Here is a 20,688-nt window from a genome sequence, read left to right as displayed (position 1 = left end):
AGATCACAAGTAGGCAGAGAGGCAGGCAGAGAGAGGGGGGAACAGGCTCCCCGCTGAGCAGAGAGCCCGATGTGGGGCTCGATCCCAGGACCCTGGGATCATGCCCCGAGCTGAAGGCAGAGACTTAACCCACTGAGCCACCCAGATGCCCCTCAAAATTGGAAATTTATAGAAATCTCACAACACTGGTCTAGGAGTCAAAGATAATTCATTTAGTCAAGCGGTCATTACTCTTCATGAAAAACCTGTTCTGTGAAAAAGCCCAGATCTTTAAAGTCTCCATGAAAACTGATTTTTCTCTCTTAGAATGGCACCAGACCGCCCCTGGGTCCAGACGTAAGTTTGGAAGCCCTCGCTGCTGACCTGCGCTGTGATTGCTACTCGTGAGTACCTTGATCTCAAGTCCTGATCTCTCGATCTTGTGGGCAGGATGGGGGACAGTGGTCCTGTGGGGAGGGTTGAGCTTGGTGTCCTGTCGAGTGCCCAAGGTGGTTAGTGACTGGCTTGGGCCTGGCTCTTCCTTCTGAGAGAAGGGACTACCCGTCTTGATGCTCTGAGGAGCTCCGGCGCTGGGGCGCATGTGCTCCCACATCGACTCTTTGTTCCCAGCTCCCCTGACTGCTGTGGCTGCCTTCGCCAGTTGTCCGTCCCTTCTTCCAGAAGACCTGAGCAGACATTTCAGTGTTCTGCTTCAGCCCTGAAGAGGGTCACTGTGAGCGTTTTGTTCTCTGCGGCTCAGAACGCATTTTCATAGCATACCTGCTAACCTGCACAACCCATACTGACAGCCAGAAATCAGGCCTTTCTGCCTGCAGCACATGTGTTTGTGTGGTCATGGTTTTTGTTATTTTCTTTACTTTCAGTAAGGTTGTTAACTGTCCCACTTTGGGTACACACAGAAGAAAGCGAAACTCACATTTCACTAACAGGGAGCCGTCTGCCCCTCTGGCTTTGAAAGCCTTACTGCTTGGTTGTCCTTGATATACTTGGTGCTCATGATATTCCTCTAGGTCAGAGCCAAAGAATGTGCTTTCCAAAGCCAAGCGAGTAAGGTGATATTTTCTTTCTTTATCTCTCTCTTTTTTAATTAATTTATTTCAGTGAGAGAAAGAGCGTGTGATGGGGGGGTGGGGTAGAGGGAGAGAGAATCTCAAGTAGACTCTGCACTTAGTGCAGAGCCTGACATGGGCTCGATCCCATGACTCTGAGACTGTCACCTGAGCTGAAACCGAGAGGCCAGCGCTCAGCCAGCTGTGCCTCCCAGATGCCCCGAGACAACGTTTTCATGTTGGAGACATTCAGGGCTCGGTTACTCCACAGTGTAAACTTACATTCCAACAGCTAGACCGACAGGGGACCATATTGGCATCTGGTTACGTCCATTCTAGTCGAAGACCCTCATTTCTTGTAAAGAGGAGTACACTGGAAACCACACGGATCATTCTCAGGGAGTGTGGTCAAGATGCATCATTTTATCTCGTTTCTTTCACGTATGAGCATCGGGGCCATGACCTTCTTCTCTGTCCAGCTATCTTGGCTCTGGCGTGAAGGTAGGGATTGTCTTGATGACAGGACATACTCAGAGTCACAGGTGGTGGTGGTCAGCAGAAGCCCCTCCCTCCAAGGACAGTGTGTTCCTTCCCACACTTCCATTGGGATCAAACTCGTACAACTATATGAACTATTACGCAGGGGGGATGGCTTACGTTGAATAGTTTACAGCTTTAAGAGCTAAAACACAGAGGCAGTTTAATGGCAAAACTTACCCTGGGCCACACGTTCTGGATTCTTCAGAGGAGGGCGCAGGTTTACAAAGGGGTCAGGGGTAACATTGGATACCTAACCACAGAAACATTGCATTTAGCTAATAATTTAAGCTCTGTGGGCATTAAATGTTTTACATTGTGTGGATGGGCAACATTATATACATGAAGTAAGTTTTAATGTCTAGAAATGAGGTTTTTATCCCCAAGTCCAAACTCTCTCCCAAAGAGCCGCAGGCTTCTGTTGAAGATGTGATGTAGTGAAATGCCAGTGAGCAGTGTTGCTCGTTGAACTCAGGAACTGTGCTGAGTCAGCATAGTGTTGCACAAAGTAATTAGAGGCTTGTTAGCTGTCCTGCTTTAATTCATTTATGACAGGTCCACTCAGCTCGGACTTGAGTCAGGGCATTAAAGAATTGCTAGCCTTTGTGCTTCCCCCTTTTGAAGTAGGTGCCATAAATGACTCTTGTGTAAGCTTACTCTAGGCGGTAGGTCGTGTGTGGACAGGCAGCACACTGGCAGCACAGGCCCCGTGGATGGAGATTTTATGATGAATGTGTAACTTTCTATCAACTGAGCTATTCATGTAGACTTTTTACGTTAACTTCAGTGTCTATAGCTGTTAGCAAGGGAATATTTATGATTCCTTGCATTGTTTCCGTCATAATTACCCTTCTTCTAAAAGCTAGAAATATTTGAAGTAAAATTGAAAAGCTCTTTTCCTGCTGACCCTAGTGGTCAGTCTGTTCCCGAGCTGTGTGATTTGTGACTGGAAACTGTGGTCAGGCTCCATTCTTTGCGCTGTTGTAGAATAACTGAGAGCAGGTCTTCTCCTGCAGGGGTGCAGATCTCTCTGCTTTGGTTCGGGAAGCGTCCGTCTGCGCCCTGAGACAGGAAATGACAAGACCGAAGGGTGGAGGTGAGACAGGTACGGTGCTTTCTGGAATTTCTCTGTTCCCTGTTGTTGTCACTCTGGACACCTCACACCACTGCTGACCCGCAAAGCGACCATTGTCTCGTCTCTGTGATGTGAAAGCTGACATGTCTCTGACAAGACCGTTCCAATAGGCTTCACCTCACATGGTGTCTGGCAGCCATCTGGTGGCTTCTCGGCCTCTTCTTCCCCTGCCCAGAGTCCACGAGTCTGTTTTTATTCCCACTGGGTTTCTCTGTCTTCCTCTTCCTTCTGTCTTTGGCTCCTGAGAATCCAGGGTGAACTTTGGTTTAGTTCCCAGCGGCATCTGTGCCACCAAGATCTGTCAGCACACGTCCCTTCATGATGAGGTCCCCGTGTTTTTGTTATGATTCAGTTATCCAAATCTTTTATTATAAGCTATTTTAGATTCCTCTTGGAGGATGTAAGTGATGAATCACTAAATGCTACTCCTGAAACCAGCATTACACTATATGTTAACTAGAATTTATTTTTTTTCTTCCTTTTTTTTTTTTGTTAACTAGAATTTAGTATATGTGCTGCCGAAGCGAGCACTGTTAACTAGAATTTAAATAAAAATTTGGAGATGGAAAAAAAAAAGACCACTGGACTTAGAAAAAAATACAAGTTGCCATGGCATTCAGATTATATTACATGATTTAAAAAAAAAGAAAAAAGTTCACCCATGGAGAGCTTTGTAATCCTGCATTAAAATTAAGAATTAAAATAAAATAATAAAAATAAATAAAAATTTTAAAAGTTTTTTTTTTAACAAAATTAAAAAATCCTCTTGGAAGTAACAGATAAAATTCGCGAACCTAGACTATCTTGTAAGAAATATTGTGTAAGTGTGCTACTTGAGAGCAAAGTCTGATGGTGTTTTGGGATATTTGGACCTCTCTACACATGTTGGCTGTTCGGATATTCATTTATAATCATGCAGCAAATTCTGACATCTGTGCTCTGCTGCAGTTTGCATTACTGGTTACCTGTCCTCTAGGGACTTAGTGCTGCTATCTTCCTCACTGAAATCCTTATGCTATTCACCTTCTACTTGACGTGTTTAACTACACATTTTATTTTTTTTTTTTTTTAAGGATTTTATTTATTTGGCAGAGAGAGGTCACAAGTAGGCGGAGACGCAGGCAGAGAGAGAGGGGGAAGCAGGCTCCCTACTGAGCAGAGAGCCCAATGCGGGGCTCGATCCCAGGACCCTGAGATCATGACCTGAGTTGAAGGGAGAGGCTTAACCCACTGAGCCACCCAGGCGCCCCTATTATTTTTTTTTTTTAGGTAAATATGGTATCCTAATATTTGTATAGATAGTTCAGTTTTAATCGTCTTCATGTAAGCTGTTTCAGGAACATTCTAAACCAAGTCTTGTTCAAAATGTAGTTATTTGATTTCCCTTACTTACATAATGGCACAACCTTATAAAGAAGGAGAGCCCCTTCTGATCCAGTGTTGGGATAGTATCTCTGTATCTAATATGTATTATATAATGCTGTAACATCTACTGATGTATATGCACTCTTAAATAGCTATAGAATATTACTTTCCACTCCCAGTTAAATTATTTGTATTATCTTAAAAAGGAACAATTTTGGCTCTTCTTCATCAAGCATCGTCATTAAGTTAAGGTATAAATAGTGCAAAGAGGGGCCTTCAAAGGGTGATAGGTTAAGAGTGATAGTCTCTCTGGGGTGTCCTACATTGAAACCTGGTAAGCATGGGCAGATGTTGGTTAGAGGATAAGACTTCCTGCCATAAGATGAACACATTCCGGGGATCAGATGTATTGCATGAGGTCTAAAATTAACAATAAGGATTATATACTTGAACGATAGATCTTAGAAAGATAGATCTTGAAAGAGTAGATCTTAGGGGCACCTGGGTGGTTCAGTGGGTTAAAGCCTCTGCCTTCGGCTCGGGTCATGATCCCAGGGTCCTGGGATCGAGCCCCACATGGGGCTCTCTGCTCAGCAGGGAGCCTGTTTCCTCCTCTCTCTCTCTGCCTGTCTCTCGGCCTACTTGTGATCTCTGCCTGTCCAATAAATAAATAAAATCTTAAAAAAAAAAAAAAGACCTGTGAAATTAAAAATAAATAAAGCAACTTTAAAAAAAAAAAAGAGTAGATCTTAGAATTTATACACACACACACACACACACAATCATGTGAGGGATGTAGGTGCCAGCTAACATTTGTGATGATCACTTTACAACAACGTCTGAAATCGTCACGATAGTCACACACCTTAAACTTCCATGTTATATGTCAGTGATCTCTCAGTAAAGGGCGGGTAATGAAAACAGGGACTCTCTCTAATTAAAGATGAACAAAGTACTTTTTTATATAATTTTCCCAAACTGTTTTGATTGCTGAGGGAAAAAATTTACACTACAATGGACACTGATATAAAACTTAAGCATTTATTTAAAATTAAATATGGTTAGGTGTGTGTAAATTAAATGAAATTGAAAATATGTCCCAAAATATCTGATAAGCAGGGTGTCCCAATCCTGACTGTCATTCAGAACAGATCCAGTGTCATCACTATCTCTTCCCTGTTCCCTTGACCTCTTGCAGGTCAGTGTCTCAGGAGAATCTACCTGTCAGTTGCTATTAGCACCCTCCACCCAGATATGTCTGTGATTTGCTCCCCAGGTGAACTCAAGGTCAGTCAGAAGCACTTTGAAGAAGCTTTCAAGAAAGTGAAATCTTCTATATCAAAAAAGGTAAGAAATGCTCTTATATGTGTAGAGAAGAACTAGAAGGGAGACCAGTAGATTGTGAACTTACGGAAACAAGGAAAATAATAGTCTTTATGGGAGCATTCTTGAGACTGTAGTTTAGTGTGTTTCTTGAAAGACTGAAGCCAGAGAGAGGGTGACGAGTGTGGGTCTTTCCACTGTTTGAGGATTTTTAGTCTCTTTGGTCCACGTGTCCCCTGACCTGCTCCACCCTTCCCGAGACTCTTACCTGCCTGGAGCCAGACTTCCTCGTCGGCACCCGGGACTCGCCCATGCATTTCAGGCAGGTACAGATGTCCTCCCAGTAAGGTCAGAGAAGGGTTAAACACACGGCCGCTTTTCTATACATACAACGCCAGATAGCAAGTGTTTGCTTGCTTACGGTGCAGAGGAAGTCCGTTGGTGGTAACAAGGACAGCCAATGCCACACACAGCTGCGGGGGTGCGTCCAGCCCTCTGAAACGCCTGACTTGGGCACCGCTGTGATAAAGCTCGTTCACCTGGCTGCCTTGTTTCGGGGTTCCTGGAAATGTAATGCGCCTTAGCCGTGAGAACCTGCTTCCTGATGGACTAAAACTCCCTTTAAATCATTAGCCATTTATTACCCCAGGCCTAGTATTTCTGACGATAATTACTGATTGAAAACCTTGGAGTCAAAGTCCAAGGAGTTATGGGAGGTGGGCTGCACTGTTTGGTGTCTCAAGATTTGCTCTGAACCTTCTAAGTGAGGTGACCGCAGTACCACTTTTATTTTTTTTAAAAAGAGTTTATTTTTAGTTAATCTCTGCTCCCAAAGCGGGGTTCGAACTCACAACCCAGAGGTAAGAATCGCAAGCTGTACTGACTGAGCCAGTCAGGCGCCCTCCCACCCTATCACTGCTAACCACAGGAGCTGGTTAATTGGTTGGGGCTAGTGGTGGTCCTGATTCGGCCCGAGAAGAGTCTGCTGTACCCAGACTCCGTTCTCCGCCGTAGCTGGAAGCAGTGGTCTGCCTTTACCTCTCAGGTGTTTTTGAATCCCAGAGGAAACAGGTCTGTTCTGCTGAACATCTTCGAATAAAACCCAGTCTTGCAGAGCGCCTGGGTGGCTCAGTAGGTTAAAGCCTCTGCCTTCGGCTCAGGTCATGATCCCAGAGTCCTGGGATCGAGCCCCGCATCAGGCTCTCTACTCAGCAGGGAGCCTGCTTCCCTTCCTCTCTCTCTGCCTGCCTCTCTGCCTACTTGTGATCTCTGTCAAATAAATAAATAAATCTTTAAAGAAAATTTAAAAAAAAAAACCAGTCTTACTAATTAAAATCGGTAATAGTTTGGCAGACTGGTGCTCCTCGTTTTGATCGACAAGAGATTCGTGAGGTTAGTGTCCTCTGGAAGGTTTCGTCATCAAAAACATGGTTTTAGTTGAAATTGTTCCTCACCTGCAGCTGGAGTCCCGGGCTTGTCAGGACTGAGAGGACGTGTGGATGCGGCTCCTCCTCTAGCCTCGCTGTGCTTAGTAGAAATGTATCTACACGGTAGTGCACACACACAGTTTGTTTTTTTTAAGATTTTATTTATTTATTCATGAGAGACAGAGAGAGAGAGGCAGAGGGAGAAGCAGGCTCCCCACTGAGCAGGGAGCCTGATGTGGGACTCAATCCCAGGACCGCAGGATCATGACCTGAGCCAAAGGCAGACGCTTAACCATCTGAGCTACCCAAGCACCCACGCACACACAGTTCTGTGATCTCCGTCAGTGTCTAGAACATTCCATCCCTTCCGAAGTTCCTTGTGGCCCCTCTGTGGCCGATGCTGACAGCACTGCCAGTGATCGCAGGTCTGACCCGTCTGTGGGCTGCATCCCCCCAGAAGCCCATGGCGTGAGCTCCCTGGTCCGGCTGCTCTGCTCAGTGAAGGCTTCTGGGTTCCATCCCTGTTATGTGTGGTCCATTTCTACCTGAGCAGTTTTCCAGGATAAGAATATAGCATGGCTCCTTCTCGTTTCCTCTGTTGGGGGACACTTGGTGCTGCTGGGGTATGTGTGGCTCTCATGAGTAATGTCTGTGTGAGAGTAGGGTGCTGGCTTGTGCTTCCCTCTGGTGTGCAGCTGGGGCGGCATGGCCAGGGCTCCAGACCCTTCCTTGGGGAGCGGCTGAGACCCCCAGTGTCATAGTCCTTTCACGGCAGCATCCAGCGGCATAGGAACTGGTGTCTCGTGAGCTCTCTGTGAGCATCTCCAAATGGTAGGATAGCCAGCAAAGTTTCACGTACCTGTGGGCCGTTTGGAGTTCTGCTGTCCTGTCCTCATGCTTTGATCTTAAACACTAGACTTGTATCTCTCCTTGCTATAAACTTGCACAGATTCTTAGCGTATTCAGACGTGTACATGGAGGATATTCTCTCCAAATTTGCTGCTCACTTTCTGTCATCTAAAAGCACCTTCTGGAGAGCAGGATCCTTGAATCCAGACGGAGGCCAACCTGGCTCCTGTGTGTATGGCTTGTGCGTCCTGTCAGGAGAAATCTTGGCAATTTCAAGTTCACAAAGATTCTCACCTTTGCTTTTTTCTAGACATGTCATACTTTTTAGCTTTTACATGGAGCCTTGTGATCCATCTCAAATTAATATTTTAGTTTGATGGGAGGGGAGGTGGGTGTCATGGTTCCATGTTTCCATGTGGCTCCTACTTGCTGTGACTCTGTTGAGAAGACTTCCGTATGGAGTCACCACCCCCTCTCTGAAAACCAGTTGTGCATAGAGGCGTGGATCCGTTTCTGGGCTCTGACCACGTCTGTCTTAATGCCACGGTATCTTTTTTGCCACTGTCTTGATGACCATAGATCTGTAAGTCGTGGGATCAGGTATAAGCTCTCCAAATTTGTCCTCTTTATCTCCCCTCAATTTTTAAAAATATCTTAAACCCTTTTCATGTCCATATAAAGTTTATAATCAGCTTATTGATTCCTACACAAGAAGCCTGCTGGGATTTGGAATTGAACTGAATCTAGATCAGTTGTGAGAACAGCGCTTGAAAGTTTTTCGATTCATGAACTTTGTACATCTGTCCATTTAGTTAGATTTGTTTAATTTCTCTAAGATAAATTTAATTCACTTTTTAATTAATTTCACTTCTTAGATCCACAGGATTTACCCAGTAATGTGAGTTTTCATGGTAAATATCTTACCATCTTTTTTTTTTTTTTTTAAGATTTTATTTATTTATTTGACAGGCAGAGATCACAAGTAGGCAGTGAGGTGGGCAGAGAGAGAGAGAGAGGAAGGGAAGCAGGCTCCCTGCTGAGCAGAGAGCCCGATGTGGGGCTCGATCCCGGGACCCTGGGATCATGACCTGAGCCGAAGGCAGAGGCTTTAACCCACTGAGCCACCCAGGCGCCCCTGTCTTACCATCTTTCATCAAATTTATTCCCAAGAAATTTATACTTTTTTATGTTATTTATGGATTTTTTTACATCTTGTTTTCTAACTGTTGCTAACATATAGAAGTTCAGTTAGTTTTTATCTGTTGACCTTGGATAGCTCATTTATCACTCTCTTTATCTCCAAAAAGATCAGTTTTCTAGAAACTGCCGTATTTTGAAAAGTTCCCATGTTTGTTGCTTGAGTGACTTTATTACAGAGGCTACAAATGTGTCATACAAAGTTCAAAAATCACTTGACCTGATTTCTAAATTTGGCTATGTTTTCATCCAAGCAGCTACGACAGTTAAGGATTAAGCCTTCGCTTTATCTCCTTTGCACACTTTTGCAGGTGCATTTGACACCAATGTATATTATGTTTTGGGGGGGTAGTTCTCGGATCCTTCTTATTCCTTTCTTCCTCGTCCTTCCCAGTTGAGAACTGTGGTAAAGAACCTCTTCCTTCTGGTTGAGGATAGTGCAGTTGAAATTAGAGGCACAGGCAGGGTTGAAAGGTGTGGTGTTCCCTTTGGCACTTTTCTGGATGTGAATCTGAGCGGCTCATTGATAAGCCACTTCTTCATGCTTTTATAATTAGGGCTCTTTTAGTTGTAAAGGACAGAAACTCAACTCCAGCTCATGTGAGTAGGGGAAAACAGAGTTCTTTGGAGGCACCTGGGTGGCTCAGTTGGTTAAGCATCTGCCTTTGTCTCAGGTCATGATCCCGGGGCCCTGAGATCAAAGCCCCACTTCTGGCTCCCTGCTTGGCAGGGAGCCTGCTTCTCCCTTTGCCTCTCCCTCTCCTCGTGCCCATGTGCTCTCGTGATCTCTGTCTCTCAAATAAATAAAATAAAATGATGCACCTTGAGTTTAAAAAACAACAACAGTTCATTGTTCCACTTAACAAGGATCTTGAGAGCACAGATGGCTCTAGGCATGCTGGCTGCCGAACCTCATTGCTTCCTTTCCTGGGGGAAGGTGGGTGCCCGCAGGCCCAGACACCTCCCAGCAAGAGAGTTCCCCACAGGCTTTGACGGGAGAGTCTCAGGGAACCCTGGGGTCGGCCCAGCCCAGATTAGGATCCCGTGCCAGAACCAGTCATTGTGGCCAGTTAGGAAATTAGATGCTCTGGCCAGGCTGGGCTGTGCAGGGCCACGGAGTTTGGTCATGCCTTCAAGGCCTAGAATGAAAATCTGTAAATAAGATGCTGGTGACTCAGGTTAACTGACGTGGTAGTGGTGGGATTGGGGTTTGGAGTCTTCCTGCTGAAAGAGAATCACTAGATTTTGTTTATTGTGCAAGGAACACACATTTTAGCCTCTCGGACCTACTTACCGAAATGGCAGTTGCTTTGAAGTGAGTTAACATGGGATTAATGAGATGTCTAAGAAGACAGAAATCCTGTCCCGAGGTCTGCAGAGCGGGCCTTCATAGTTCTCAAATACTCAGCACACTCTTTGCTTAGAGACCCAATGCAGAAATGTGTCACCTGGCCCAGTAAACCATTGGTAACTGGTTGAGAGTGGTGGTCTCAGCAGCGAGCAGACACTCCTCTCCAGCTGTCTGTCCTCTCTGGCCGTCCATCCTCGCCAGCTCTCACTCGGGCAGGGCGAGGCCCTTGGGCTCCACTGAAGATACATGCCTGTCCTCACTGCTAGTGAGTGGCTGCATCCTGTTTGGTCCCAGGAGGACCTGACAGGCTGCGATCTGTGAGGACAGATCCCTGACACAAAAGCCAGAGCCCTCTGCCAGCGGCTTCTCCAAATCCAGAGACGAGCGTCCCAGCCGCGTGTGCATCACAGAGCAGCGTCGTTCCCTGTGCCGGTCTCCCTGTGCACCGGGTGTCCCTGCACACCGGAGACCGGAGGCCCCCCAGCTGCTATCCATGTTGAGACCTTGAGAGTACTTTCCCAGATATTTATTATCTCCCAGTACAGTCTCTTCACACCGCTCGCTCTGGCATCGTTCTGCCATCAGGAAGGAAACCTCACTCAGACGGACAAGCCGGATTTTGTTCTTTACCTCCTCTGTTAAACCACCCCAGAGCAACCCTCCTGTTTATTTGCTTACTGTTTATTTGCGTGTTTTTCACACCCACTGCCTGCAGCTGTTCCTTTCTCTTCTCCACACGCAGGAGTAGATGGTTCATTTCCCAGATTATTTCTACCTCATGGACACTCCCAGGAGAACAGCTCCTCAAGTCAGAGTTTCCACCTGTGTTTTAATGGGTTACCTACGATCCGATTTTTTACACATGTCGAGTCCCTGCTGTATACGTGCCAGGCACTGTGCTGGACTCACAGAAAAATTGCAGGGGACAGGCTACTACACATAGAACACATATTGACCTGGGCACTCGATCCCGTTGGTGTTAGAACGTGGCTTCCATGTAGCAAAGCTACATGGAAGGGACCAACTACATGACAAAGGCAGTGTGACTGATTTTATTAAAAACATCTGCACCTGTCATGCCAGACATTGTCGAAGACTCCGAGGATATCCTAGTGAGACTTAGTATTAGTGTAGTCTTCATAGTTTGGGTGATTGTAAATCTCTAAATATTTGATTTCTGAAAAACTTAGCAAATAAGAAGCTATAGCTTCCCTTTGGAAAATAGGCATTGTATGAATTTTGAATAAATATTAAATAAAGCAGATGACCAAGCTGATTATTAATTTGATCTTTTAAAAATAAGGCAAGACATCAAGATGAGCCCCACATTCCCACTGGTCCTCATGAAACAATTACTTACAAAACTAGTGACAGGGATGCCTGGGTGGCTCAGTTGGTTAAGCGGCTGCCTTTGGCTCAGGTCATGATCCCAGCGTCGTGGGATCGAGTCCCACATCGGGCTCCTTGCTTGGCGGGGAGCCTGCTTCTCCCTCTGCCTCTGCCTGTGCTCACTCTCTCTCTCTCCCTCTCTCTCTCTGACAAATAAATAAATAAAATCTTTAAAAAAAAAAAAAAACAAAACAAAACTAGTGACAGCTGTTTGTGGGGAGAGACTGGCTTCCCTTGGGGCCTTTTATCCTTTTTGAACTTTGCACCATATGAAGTTTCTTACCTAGTCAAAAAAAATAAATATTGAGGGGCGCGCAGCTGGCTCAATCGGTGGAGCGAGTGACTCTTGATCTTTGGGCTGTGAGTTCCAGCTCCCACGCTGGGTGTAGAGATTACTTAAAAAACAAAAATTTTTAAAAAATTAAAAACTAAACAGGTGCCTGGGTGGCTCAGTCGTTAAGCATCTGCCTTCGGCTCAGGTCATTGATCCCAGGGTCCTGGGATCAAGGCCCATGTCGGGCTCCCTTCTTCTCCCTCTCCCACTCCCCCTGCTTGTGTTCCCTCTCTTGCTGTGTCTCTCTGTCAAATAAATATATAAAATCTTTTTTAAAAAAATAAAAAATAAATATTGAAAAAAATAGTAATTTAAAAGTTCCAGAAGACCAAAATAGTAATATAGTTATCTCTAGAAATGAGGATTAATTTTTTCTGATCTGTATTTTCTAATATTTTTGCAATAGACCTTATTTTATAATTTTAAAACTTTACTCTAAGAAAGGGATTGCTCAGGGCACCTGTGTGGCTCAGTGAGTTAAGCCTCTGCCTTCAGCTCAGGTCATGATCTCAGGGTCCTGGGATCAGTCCCATCGGGCTCTCTGCTCAGCAGGGAGCCTGCTTCCCCTTCTCCTTCTGCCTGCCTCTCTCCCTACTTGTGATCTCTCTCTCTCTCTCTCTCTGTCAAATAAATAAATAAAATCTTTAAAAAAGAAATGAAAGAAAGAAAGAAAGGGATTGCTCTAACCTGGTTATAATGTAGGGGTGCCTAAAATGTCTTCACTTTAGATTATTCGTCACTGAAACTGATGTACAGAGAGACTGGTTTACCCTATTTAAGAGTTAATTCAGCATTTCACTAATTCCTACTTTATGTTCACCTTTGAAACTGTTTGACAGGTACTTGAAAAATCACTGAAACAAGTTACATAGATTTTTTTTTTCCAATCCGTCTTTCAGACCGGAGGTGAACATTAAGCACAGTCCAGGAAATGGGTTTCCCTCGTGAATGGGAAACGCCCTCTTTTCAGGGTCTGACTTCTCACAGAGAGAACAAACAGAAGAGTTTGCCTTTCTCTGTCTGACTCAGGATTGTGGCCAGGGTAAAAGCTAGTGGTCGTAAAGTTTCTCTGAACACCGGACAGACTTCATACGTGTGGGACACACCTCATCGTGGCCACTTGTGTGAGTGCCCCGGCGTCCGCTGGACGTCAGAATGCGGCTGTGCCTCTGGCGCGGGGCCCCGGGCTGGTCGGCACATGCCGTGCTAAGGTCATTTGTTACTGTTCGAAATCATTTAAATGGCTCTACTCCGTGGTCTTTTTTTTTTTTTTTTTCCCTCCGTGGTCTTTTAAATTCTTGGTTAATTTGTGCTGGGGAGAGACGGGGCGACTGAAAGTTGCTGTGGAAAACCAAGAGGACTGCAGCAGCAGGAAAACTGCAGGAAGACCAGGCTGGGAGTGGGGGTGGCTAAAAACACTGATCTGTTTTCCAAAAGCCTCAGTAACTAAAACGCTGTGATAGTGGGCCATGACCTGACCCCAATACATAACTTCTACAAATAGTCCATCATGCTGGTCCCCCACACCAGTGACAGAAAGACGGGCACTGATGTGGGGGCAGCGGGAAGTCGGCCTCCCAGGTCCCATGGCAGGCTGGGCACACTCCACAGCACACAGAGCTGCAGGTGGAGGGACTGGGGGCTGGGCGTCCCTCATCATGGTGTCGGCAGGACTGGCTTCTCCCGAGGCCACTTCCCCGTGTCCTCGCACGGCCTCCCCGGGCCTGTCTGTTCTGCAGAGACACTGGTCCCGCTGGCTTAGAGCCTGTCCTGGGGGGGTCCTTACAAATTCACGGCCTCCCTGAACACCTTACCTCCAGTCACGGTTACTGTGCGGTCGTGAGGGTGCGCATTTGGGGGACGCACATCGGCCCCTGTCATGCTCACGAGCTCTGTGTCTGTTTTGTCCCCTGTTCTCAGGACCAGGTGATGTATGAAGCTCTGCAGCGGTCCCTCAGCCGGTGACCCCAGCGGCAGCAGGCCCGGAGCAGGTTATTGCGTCCAGCCGGCTGAGCTGCCCGCTTGCCACCTGACGCAGAGGGCGTCCCTTGTGTGTTACTCCCGGAGTGATGTGGCCGGTTGGAGCCGAAGACTCTTTCTGTCTGGCTAGCTGGGCGCAGGAACACCCTCCCTTCTCTTTAACAACAAGAAAGATGTTTAACTATTGAACTAAAATAACTGATGACTTTTTTAAAATAAAATTTTGAAAACAGTCTCGAGTGTACTTCAGAAGAGTTGCGACACAGTAAAAAGAACTTTCCCCTAAGCCATCTGAGTGTAAGTTGCCTGCTCGAGGCCCTGTCACCCCCAAACACCATGATGTACGTCTCCCGCGCCCCAGGCTCCCCCGATAGCCAGCCGTCACACTCAGGAAACCAGCTGTGAGACGTGGCCGTCCCGTGGCCCCCCAGCTCTGCCAGGCCTCTCTCTCCAGCTGCCCCAGGTCGTCCTTTTGACAGAAGGGCCAGGAGTGAGCTCTTCACTCTGTTCCTGTTTCGCTCCCGTTCCCTCAAAGTTGGAGCACTTCCTGTCTCCTGACTTCTGACTCTCTGGAAGGTTCCGGGCCAGTTACTTTATAGAAAGCCTTTAGCACTTTGTCAGTGGTATCCTCATAGTCCCACCCCAGTTATGTGACTGTGGCAAGAGTTTCACGAAGGGTGCCATGTTCTCACTGCATCCTGTCTGGTGGTGCCGTCGGGGTTTGTCCCGCTCCTGACACAGTCCCTGTGGTCCCGTGGGAGGGTGGTCCTGCTGGGCTGCTCACACGTGGCTCTTCTGTGGAGGGCGGTGCTGGAAACCATGAGCGACTCCCTTCCTTGTGGAACATGGGGCTCTCTGGGGTTGCCCTGGGTCTGACCAGTTGGGAGCCCCTCCCGCGCCTGCAACAAGTCCCTGCTGCGTTTGCAAGGGCCATGTCTATGTTCGCTGTCATCGCTCATTCACTGTGCTGCTTGCAGCGTGATGTGACACTGCGGACACGGGCACTTGCCTTCTTTTCCTTCCATTCCGCACTCTACCTCATGCTAAGGAAATGTTTGTGCTACTTTGAAGAATAATCAGTGGGGGCGCTGGGTTACTCTTGGTTTCGGCTCAGGTGGTGATCTCAGGGTCCTGGGATCGAGCCCCATATCATGCTCCCTGCTCAGCGGGGAGTCGTTTCTCCCTCTCCCTGCCCCTGCTCGCTCGCTCGCTCTCTCTCTCTCTTAAATAAATAAAATCCCCCCTCCCGTGCCCAAAACGGAGAAGCTCCAACAGATGAGGTTTCCAGCAGAGATCATTAGCTTCTCTTCCTCCGTCCCAGCACTTGCTCTTCCTCCTGGTCACCTAAGCTCCGTCCCAGCACTTGCTCTTCCTCCTGGTCACCTAAGCTCAAGCCTTGAAGGGTGTTCAGTTCGGAGCGGTGGTCAGGCCTCTGTTACACAGACGTGTTTCTGCAAGCTCCCCTTCCCTTGTCCTCACAGGCTCGGCCTCGCGCTGCCATTACCTTTCCTTATTTACCAGGGTCTGCCGGTGGGCCTCCCGTTCCAGTCCCGCAGACACTGAAACCAGGGCCGCCTTTCCAAAACACTCAACGACATGGAGACAGAGGGTCGGGTCCCTCGGCCCTGACCTCGAGATCCAGCTGCCATGAGGAAGAGCAAAGGGCTAAGACTCTGGGCCTTGAGGAGTCTTGCAGGGCTGTGGGGGGCGGGGGCTGCAGCCAGCAGAGACTGGACCCAACCAGTCTGCGCCACCATGGGCCCCAGCGCTGACCCCTCACCGGCTTTCCTCCTCATGATCATCGGGCTCTCCGCTCAGCGGGGAGTCTGCTTCCTCCTCTCTCTCTGCCTGCCTCTCTGCCTACTTGTGATCTCTGTCTGTCAAATAAATAAATAAAATCTTTAAAAAAAAAAAAAAAAAAAAAAGGGGCGCCTGGGTGGCTCAGTGGGTTAAAGCCTCTGCCTTGGGCTCAGGTCATGATCTCAGGGTCCCGGGATCGAGCCCCGCATCGGGCTCTCCGCTCAGCGGGGAGTCTGCTTCCTCCTCTCTCTCTGCCTCCTCATGATCATGTGCTAACTCTTGAGCATGTTCACAGACATGCCACGCGTGAAGAAGCATGATCTTTGGGTGCACAGGTGCTAATAAACCCATAAACCCAGCCCACACACGCTTTGCTGTGACTGACCTCCCCGCTGGAGGTCCCTTTCCTCTGCGCAGCTCCCTCCAGCTGGACCTTAACCCCAGCAAAGCCTCGCCTTGAGCTCCTGTCACCCTCTAGTCAGTTCTCCTGGGGTTCGGTTCTCAGCCCGAACTCATTAGTCTAATTATACACGGACCTTCGTGCTGTGACATCAGCCCACCCTCAGCACCTGCCCTGTCTCCCCACCCCTGCCCTGACTGATGTGCACTCATTCCAGGGAAGCTCATTGTTCTCTGAGCCTCGGCTGGGGAGGCCCCCACTCCCTGGAGCACCTCCTGTGTCCCGACCCACCCAGCACAGGGCGTCCAGGGCCTGAAATACCACTTCCTGAGAAGCTTTGCCCCATCCCTCCCTCCGCTTGTGCGTGCTGAGTTTCGTGCTGACGTGGGCGGTGGTGCCCACATGGGATCCGCCCCAAGCGCGAGACCTACATTCTCCACGCGGCGCCCAGACCCCTTCCTGCCTCCGCGGCACTTAGAATAAGAACAAAGTAACTGTTGTGACGCCTGGGTGGCTCAGTCGGTTAAGCGGCTGCCTTTGGCTCAGGTCATGATCCCATTGTCTTGGGATCGAGTCCCACGTCGGGCTCCTTGCTCCACGGGGAGTCTGCTTCTGCCTCTGCCTCTGCCTGCCACTCTGCCTGCTTGTGCTCTCTCTCACACTCTAACAAATAAATAAATAAAATATTAGAAAAAAAAGAACAAAGTAGCCGTTGAGTTGCATAGCCAATCTCTTCCCCACAGGAAGCCGTGTTAACACTGGGGAGGTCTGATGTTTCCACCAAGGTGTCTACCCAGGTGGGACCCGGTAGCTCCGAAGAGGAGCCCGTGGGACTCTTGGGGGCTCGTCATCTGCTGCTGGGTTATTGCTCAGAAGGACTCCCCAAAAAACACTTGTCCCCGGCTGAGCAGCCCGAGTGTGCCCAAGGCTCTCAGAAGACACTGTTGTGGGAGTTGGGCCTGCAAGAGCTTTCTCTAAAACAGAAGGCTTTAAAAAGAGATGATGTGTGCATGTTTTACACCAAAATTCTGATTACCTTGTTTTGCGCAGACAGGAGCACCTGCTGTCCCACTCTGGCTGGCTGTGAGGGTGCCTGGTGAGCGGAGTGTGGGTTCTCTGGAGACTCCAAGAAATTTTGCTGGCTTGAACTTTGTCAGAATTATTAGTGTAGAATGCAAAATGAGTGTCACAATCACCGGGGGCTTGAGAGGTGCAGACACTGAGTGAAGGAAGCAGCTGTGGCACCCAAGGGAATCGTGTTTCAAGGTAAAAGGTGCTGTCTAGGAAGGGGATCAGCAAATTAACTCAATAAGCGCTTGGGGGACACCTGCTTCATGTCTGCTGGTTTTCAGTTCCTTCCTCGATTTTTCCCGGCTCACGAAGAACTTACAGTCAGATTTTCCAGCCCTCGATTGCCACACTCAGTTCATGGTCTGGCTTAGATTCACTTATTTAAATACAATTAGGGCACCTGGGTGGCTCGCTCAGTTCGGCGTGTGCCTTCGGCCCAGGTCATGATCCCAGTGTCGTGAGACTGAGTCCCGCATCGGGCTCCCTGCTCAGCACGGAGTCCACTTCCCCGGTCCTGCTGCTGCTCCCCCTGCTCGTGCACCCGCTCTCTCTCTCTCTCAAATCAATAAATGCGTCTTTAAAAATAAATAAATGATAAAATAGTGGATGACCTGTCTTTGAATTCAAGCAGCTAGTATTAGAGGCCTCAGGCAGCAGCCGCTCAGTGGACGCTGAGCTTGTGCAGAACCGTCGAGTGTTTAAATGGCTGTCGGGTCTTTCCGAGGAGCTTATTGTCGGTGAGCTCTTAGGGCAACACGGAACCACAAAAGTGAATGCAGGAACCGTGACGATACAGTGGAATGCGTGGTTTGCCTGCTTATAGTGGAAGCTGTCAAATATATGTGTAAAAGAACAGTGCTTGGATAACCATGTGCAAGTTGCTGCTTTTGTGGGTAACCTGGTCCAAGCTGAAGGACTCCCTGAGCGCCCCTTGCTTGGATTCTCCACCCCGTGGCCAGCCTCCCTCCACCTGTCTGCCCCCACGGCTCCCACCCTGGATTACTTGGAAGGGAGTCTGAGACAATGTATCATTGACTCCATAGGTATTTTAATTAAGTGATTTTTAAGTAGAGAGGGTGGAGGCGAAGAAACAGCGTCTCTATTGTTCCGCGTCTGCAGTGCAACATGGAAGGAATCAGGCAAATGGGGAACTCCCAGGACAGAACAGAAGGCGCCCACCTCTCCGCGGCAGTGTCAGAGGCCAGCTTGTGTCTTCTAGGCTCTGGAAGACAGTGCCCATGTCCCCACGAGGCCGCCCCCAGGGGTCTGAGCACATCCGGCTCCACGGCCCTGTGGATTTTGTCTTGGAAAATATTACCTGCAGCTTCCCGAGTTGTGATGCCACAGCAGGCATTTGAATCATCTGTCAGTGTTTCTCAACTCCGGGTTACACAAGAATCACCCAAGGCTTTTCAAAAACATGCCACCTAGGTCTCGCCATGGACGGGCTGGATCAGAGTCCCCGGTTGGGGAGCAGGGAGTCCCGCTCACACACTCTCCCAGGAGATTCTGATTCCCAACCCCCCCACCCCAGGAGGACCCCCAGAACCCCAATCTCGCAGCTTAAAGGTAAGGGAGCCCCAGGAAGGAATTGTGCGGGAACACATGCTAGTGACGCCCAGGGTGGAAATGCGTGGCCAGTGTGTTCTTCTGCAACCACAGGGGCTCGCCAGCCTTGAGATGGGGGAGGTGATGATCTGGCCCCCTTTAAGATTGCTCTTGCCATGGTTTACCCCCAGCAGTGCATGGGCTGTGGCAGAGACAGAGAGCTGACTCAAATGGGCTCTGGCCCCGGTGCCTCTCCTCCAGGTCACAGAGCTTTCCTGAGTGCATATCCCTCAGCCCCAGAGATGGGAGCAGGACCGGGGACTCCCTGCCCGGCCTCCTCAGCACCCACAAATAGCTCACACACCCTCTAAGGCTGCAGTTCCCTACGGAGGGAGCCAGGCACCCAGGCCTCATGTCCAGGTTCCAGGCGGTAAGACTCTGGATGCACTCCCCCATCGGTGCCCGTGCTGAGGGCCTGGGGTTGCCATTCACCTCTTGTGGCAGGTTTTCCACGAGCAGGCCAGTGCTAACCTGAGTTCTTCCAGGCATGGACTTGACCTTCCCTAGGCTTCTGCAACCCCGAGCCCAGTGGCGGGCCCTCTTCCGGGAGCCTCTGGGGAGGGGTGGTGGGTCTAGGGTAGCCTGAGCACAGGTCATCACAGGTCATGACCACAGAGCAGTGTTTTAAACATGAAGACAGAACGCCCACCATGTGCTTGGCCCACTTCTCCGTCCTCTTCTGTCCATTCCCTGGAGTACTGAGCACCTTGCTTCCCAAGCACCTGAGCACACAGACTTCAGCCTCTGGCAGCCAGCACGAGTCTGGAGGCAGAAAGGCCAGAGCCGCCCACTCTGTTCTGATCATCTCGCTGCTGGACGTACAGCACCTAGATCACATGGTGCCCTGCCATGTGCCTCCGGGGAACCCTCAGGGCACCCCATGGAGAATGAAGCCAGGCTCTGCTCCGGCTGCCTGTGGGGACTGGCATCCAGTGGGGCATCAGGGTCCTACAAAGTGAGGCTTGGACCTGCTCAGCTTTTCGAAACAACTATAGGTTTGTTGCACATCCACATATGGGTAAGACCAAGCAGTGAGTCAAAGAGCTACTGCATCATCTCACTTGTTTGGGGAATCTAAAAAACAAACTGACGCAGACGCCTAAATGCAGAGGACTGATGGTTTGGGTGAAGGGGATCAAGAGCACAAACTTCCAGTTACCAGTAAGTCGCGGAAATGCAAGCACAGCATGGGGAAAACAGTCAGTAGCATCCTAACAACATCGTGTGGGTTGCCCAGGGCAAGCACTGCAGAACGTACAGAATCGTCGAATGTATGTTCTGCACCTGAAATGAATATAACATTGTATGTTAACTCCAATTTTAAAAGCATTTTCTAATTAAAAGATTTGGGGGGCACCTGGGTGGCATCCGACTCTTGGTTTCTGCTCAGGTCATGATCTCAGGGTCATGAGACAGAGCCCCATGTCGGGCTTCCTGCTAGGCCAGAAGCCTGCTTCTCCCTCTCCCACTCCCTTTTCTTGTGTTCTCTCTCTCGCTGTGTCCCTCTCTGTCAAATAAATAAATAAAATCTTCAAAAAAGAAAAAAAACTTCGAAAAAACAAAGATGCACAAAAGTCAGGATAATGGTCCCCTCTGGGAGGGCTGCCCAGGGGTCCTCTGTGATGTGTGTTCTGGTTCATTCTTTTCTTTGTCCACTTTACTGAGGCGCAGATGCATCCAGAAAGCTATGCAGCCTTGTTTACGACTCGATGAGGTTGGAGATAAGGACCCACCTGTGAAACCATTGCAACAGCCTGTGCCATAAATCTGTCAGCACCTCCCGCCCTCTTAATTAATTTCCTTATTTGTGATAAGAACAGTTGACACAAGATGGACTGTCCTTCTGAACTTGTAAGCAGATAGCACAGTATAG

At 48.6% G+C, this 20,688-nt stretch overlaps 1 protein-coding gene across 7 annotated transcripts in view; it reads left to right on the top strand.

Annotated features, from left to right (window-relative positions):
* Positions 1–14,168, top strand: part of NVL (nuclear VCP like) — a 102,872-nt gene extending 88,704 nt beyond the window's left edge. For all 7 annotated transcript variants that reach the window (XR_013967972.1, XM_080823804.1, XM_080823799.1 and 4 more), the window contains 4 exons: positions 307–383; positions 2,603–2,691; positions 5,363–5,433; positions 13,877–14,168. Coding sequence is in view for 6 of the 7 variants with exons in the window: in XM_080823804.1 (XP_080679930.1) it covers positions 307–383; positions 2,603–2,691; positions 5,363–5,433; positions 13,877–13,921 (282 nt within the window). In the remaining variant the exon portion in view is untranslated. The remainder of the gene's footprint in view (positions 1–306; positions 384–2,602; positions 2,692–5,362; positions 5,434–13,876) is intronic.
* The last annotated feature ends 6,520 nt before the right edge of the window (positions 14,169–20,688 follow it).

This window comes from Martes martes, assembly GCF_963455335.1.
Source record: "Martes martes genome assembly, chromosome: 15".
In the NCBI taxonomy this organism is placed as follows: domain Eukaryota; kingdom Metazoa; phylum Chordata; class Mammalia; order Carnivora; family Mustelidae; genus Martes; species Martes martes.
The sequence above is the reverse complement of the archived record's forward strand: the minus strand, read 5'-3'. Positions and strand labels throughout refer to the sequence as shown.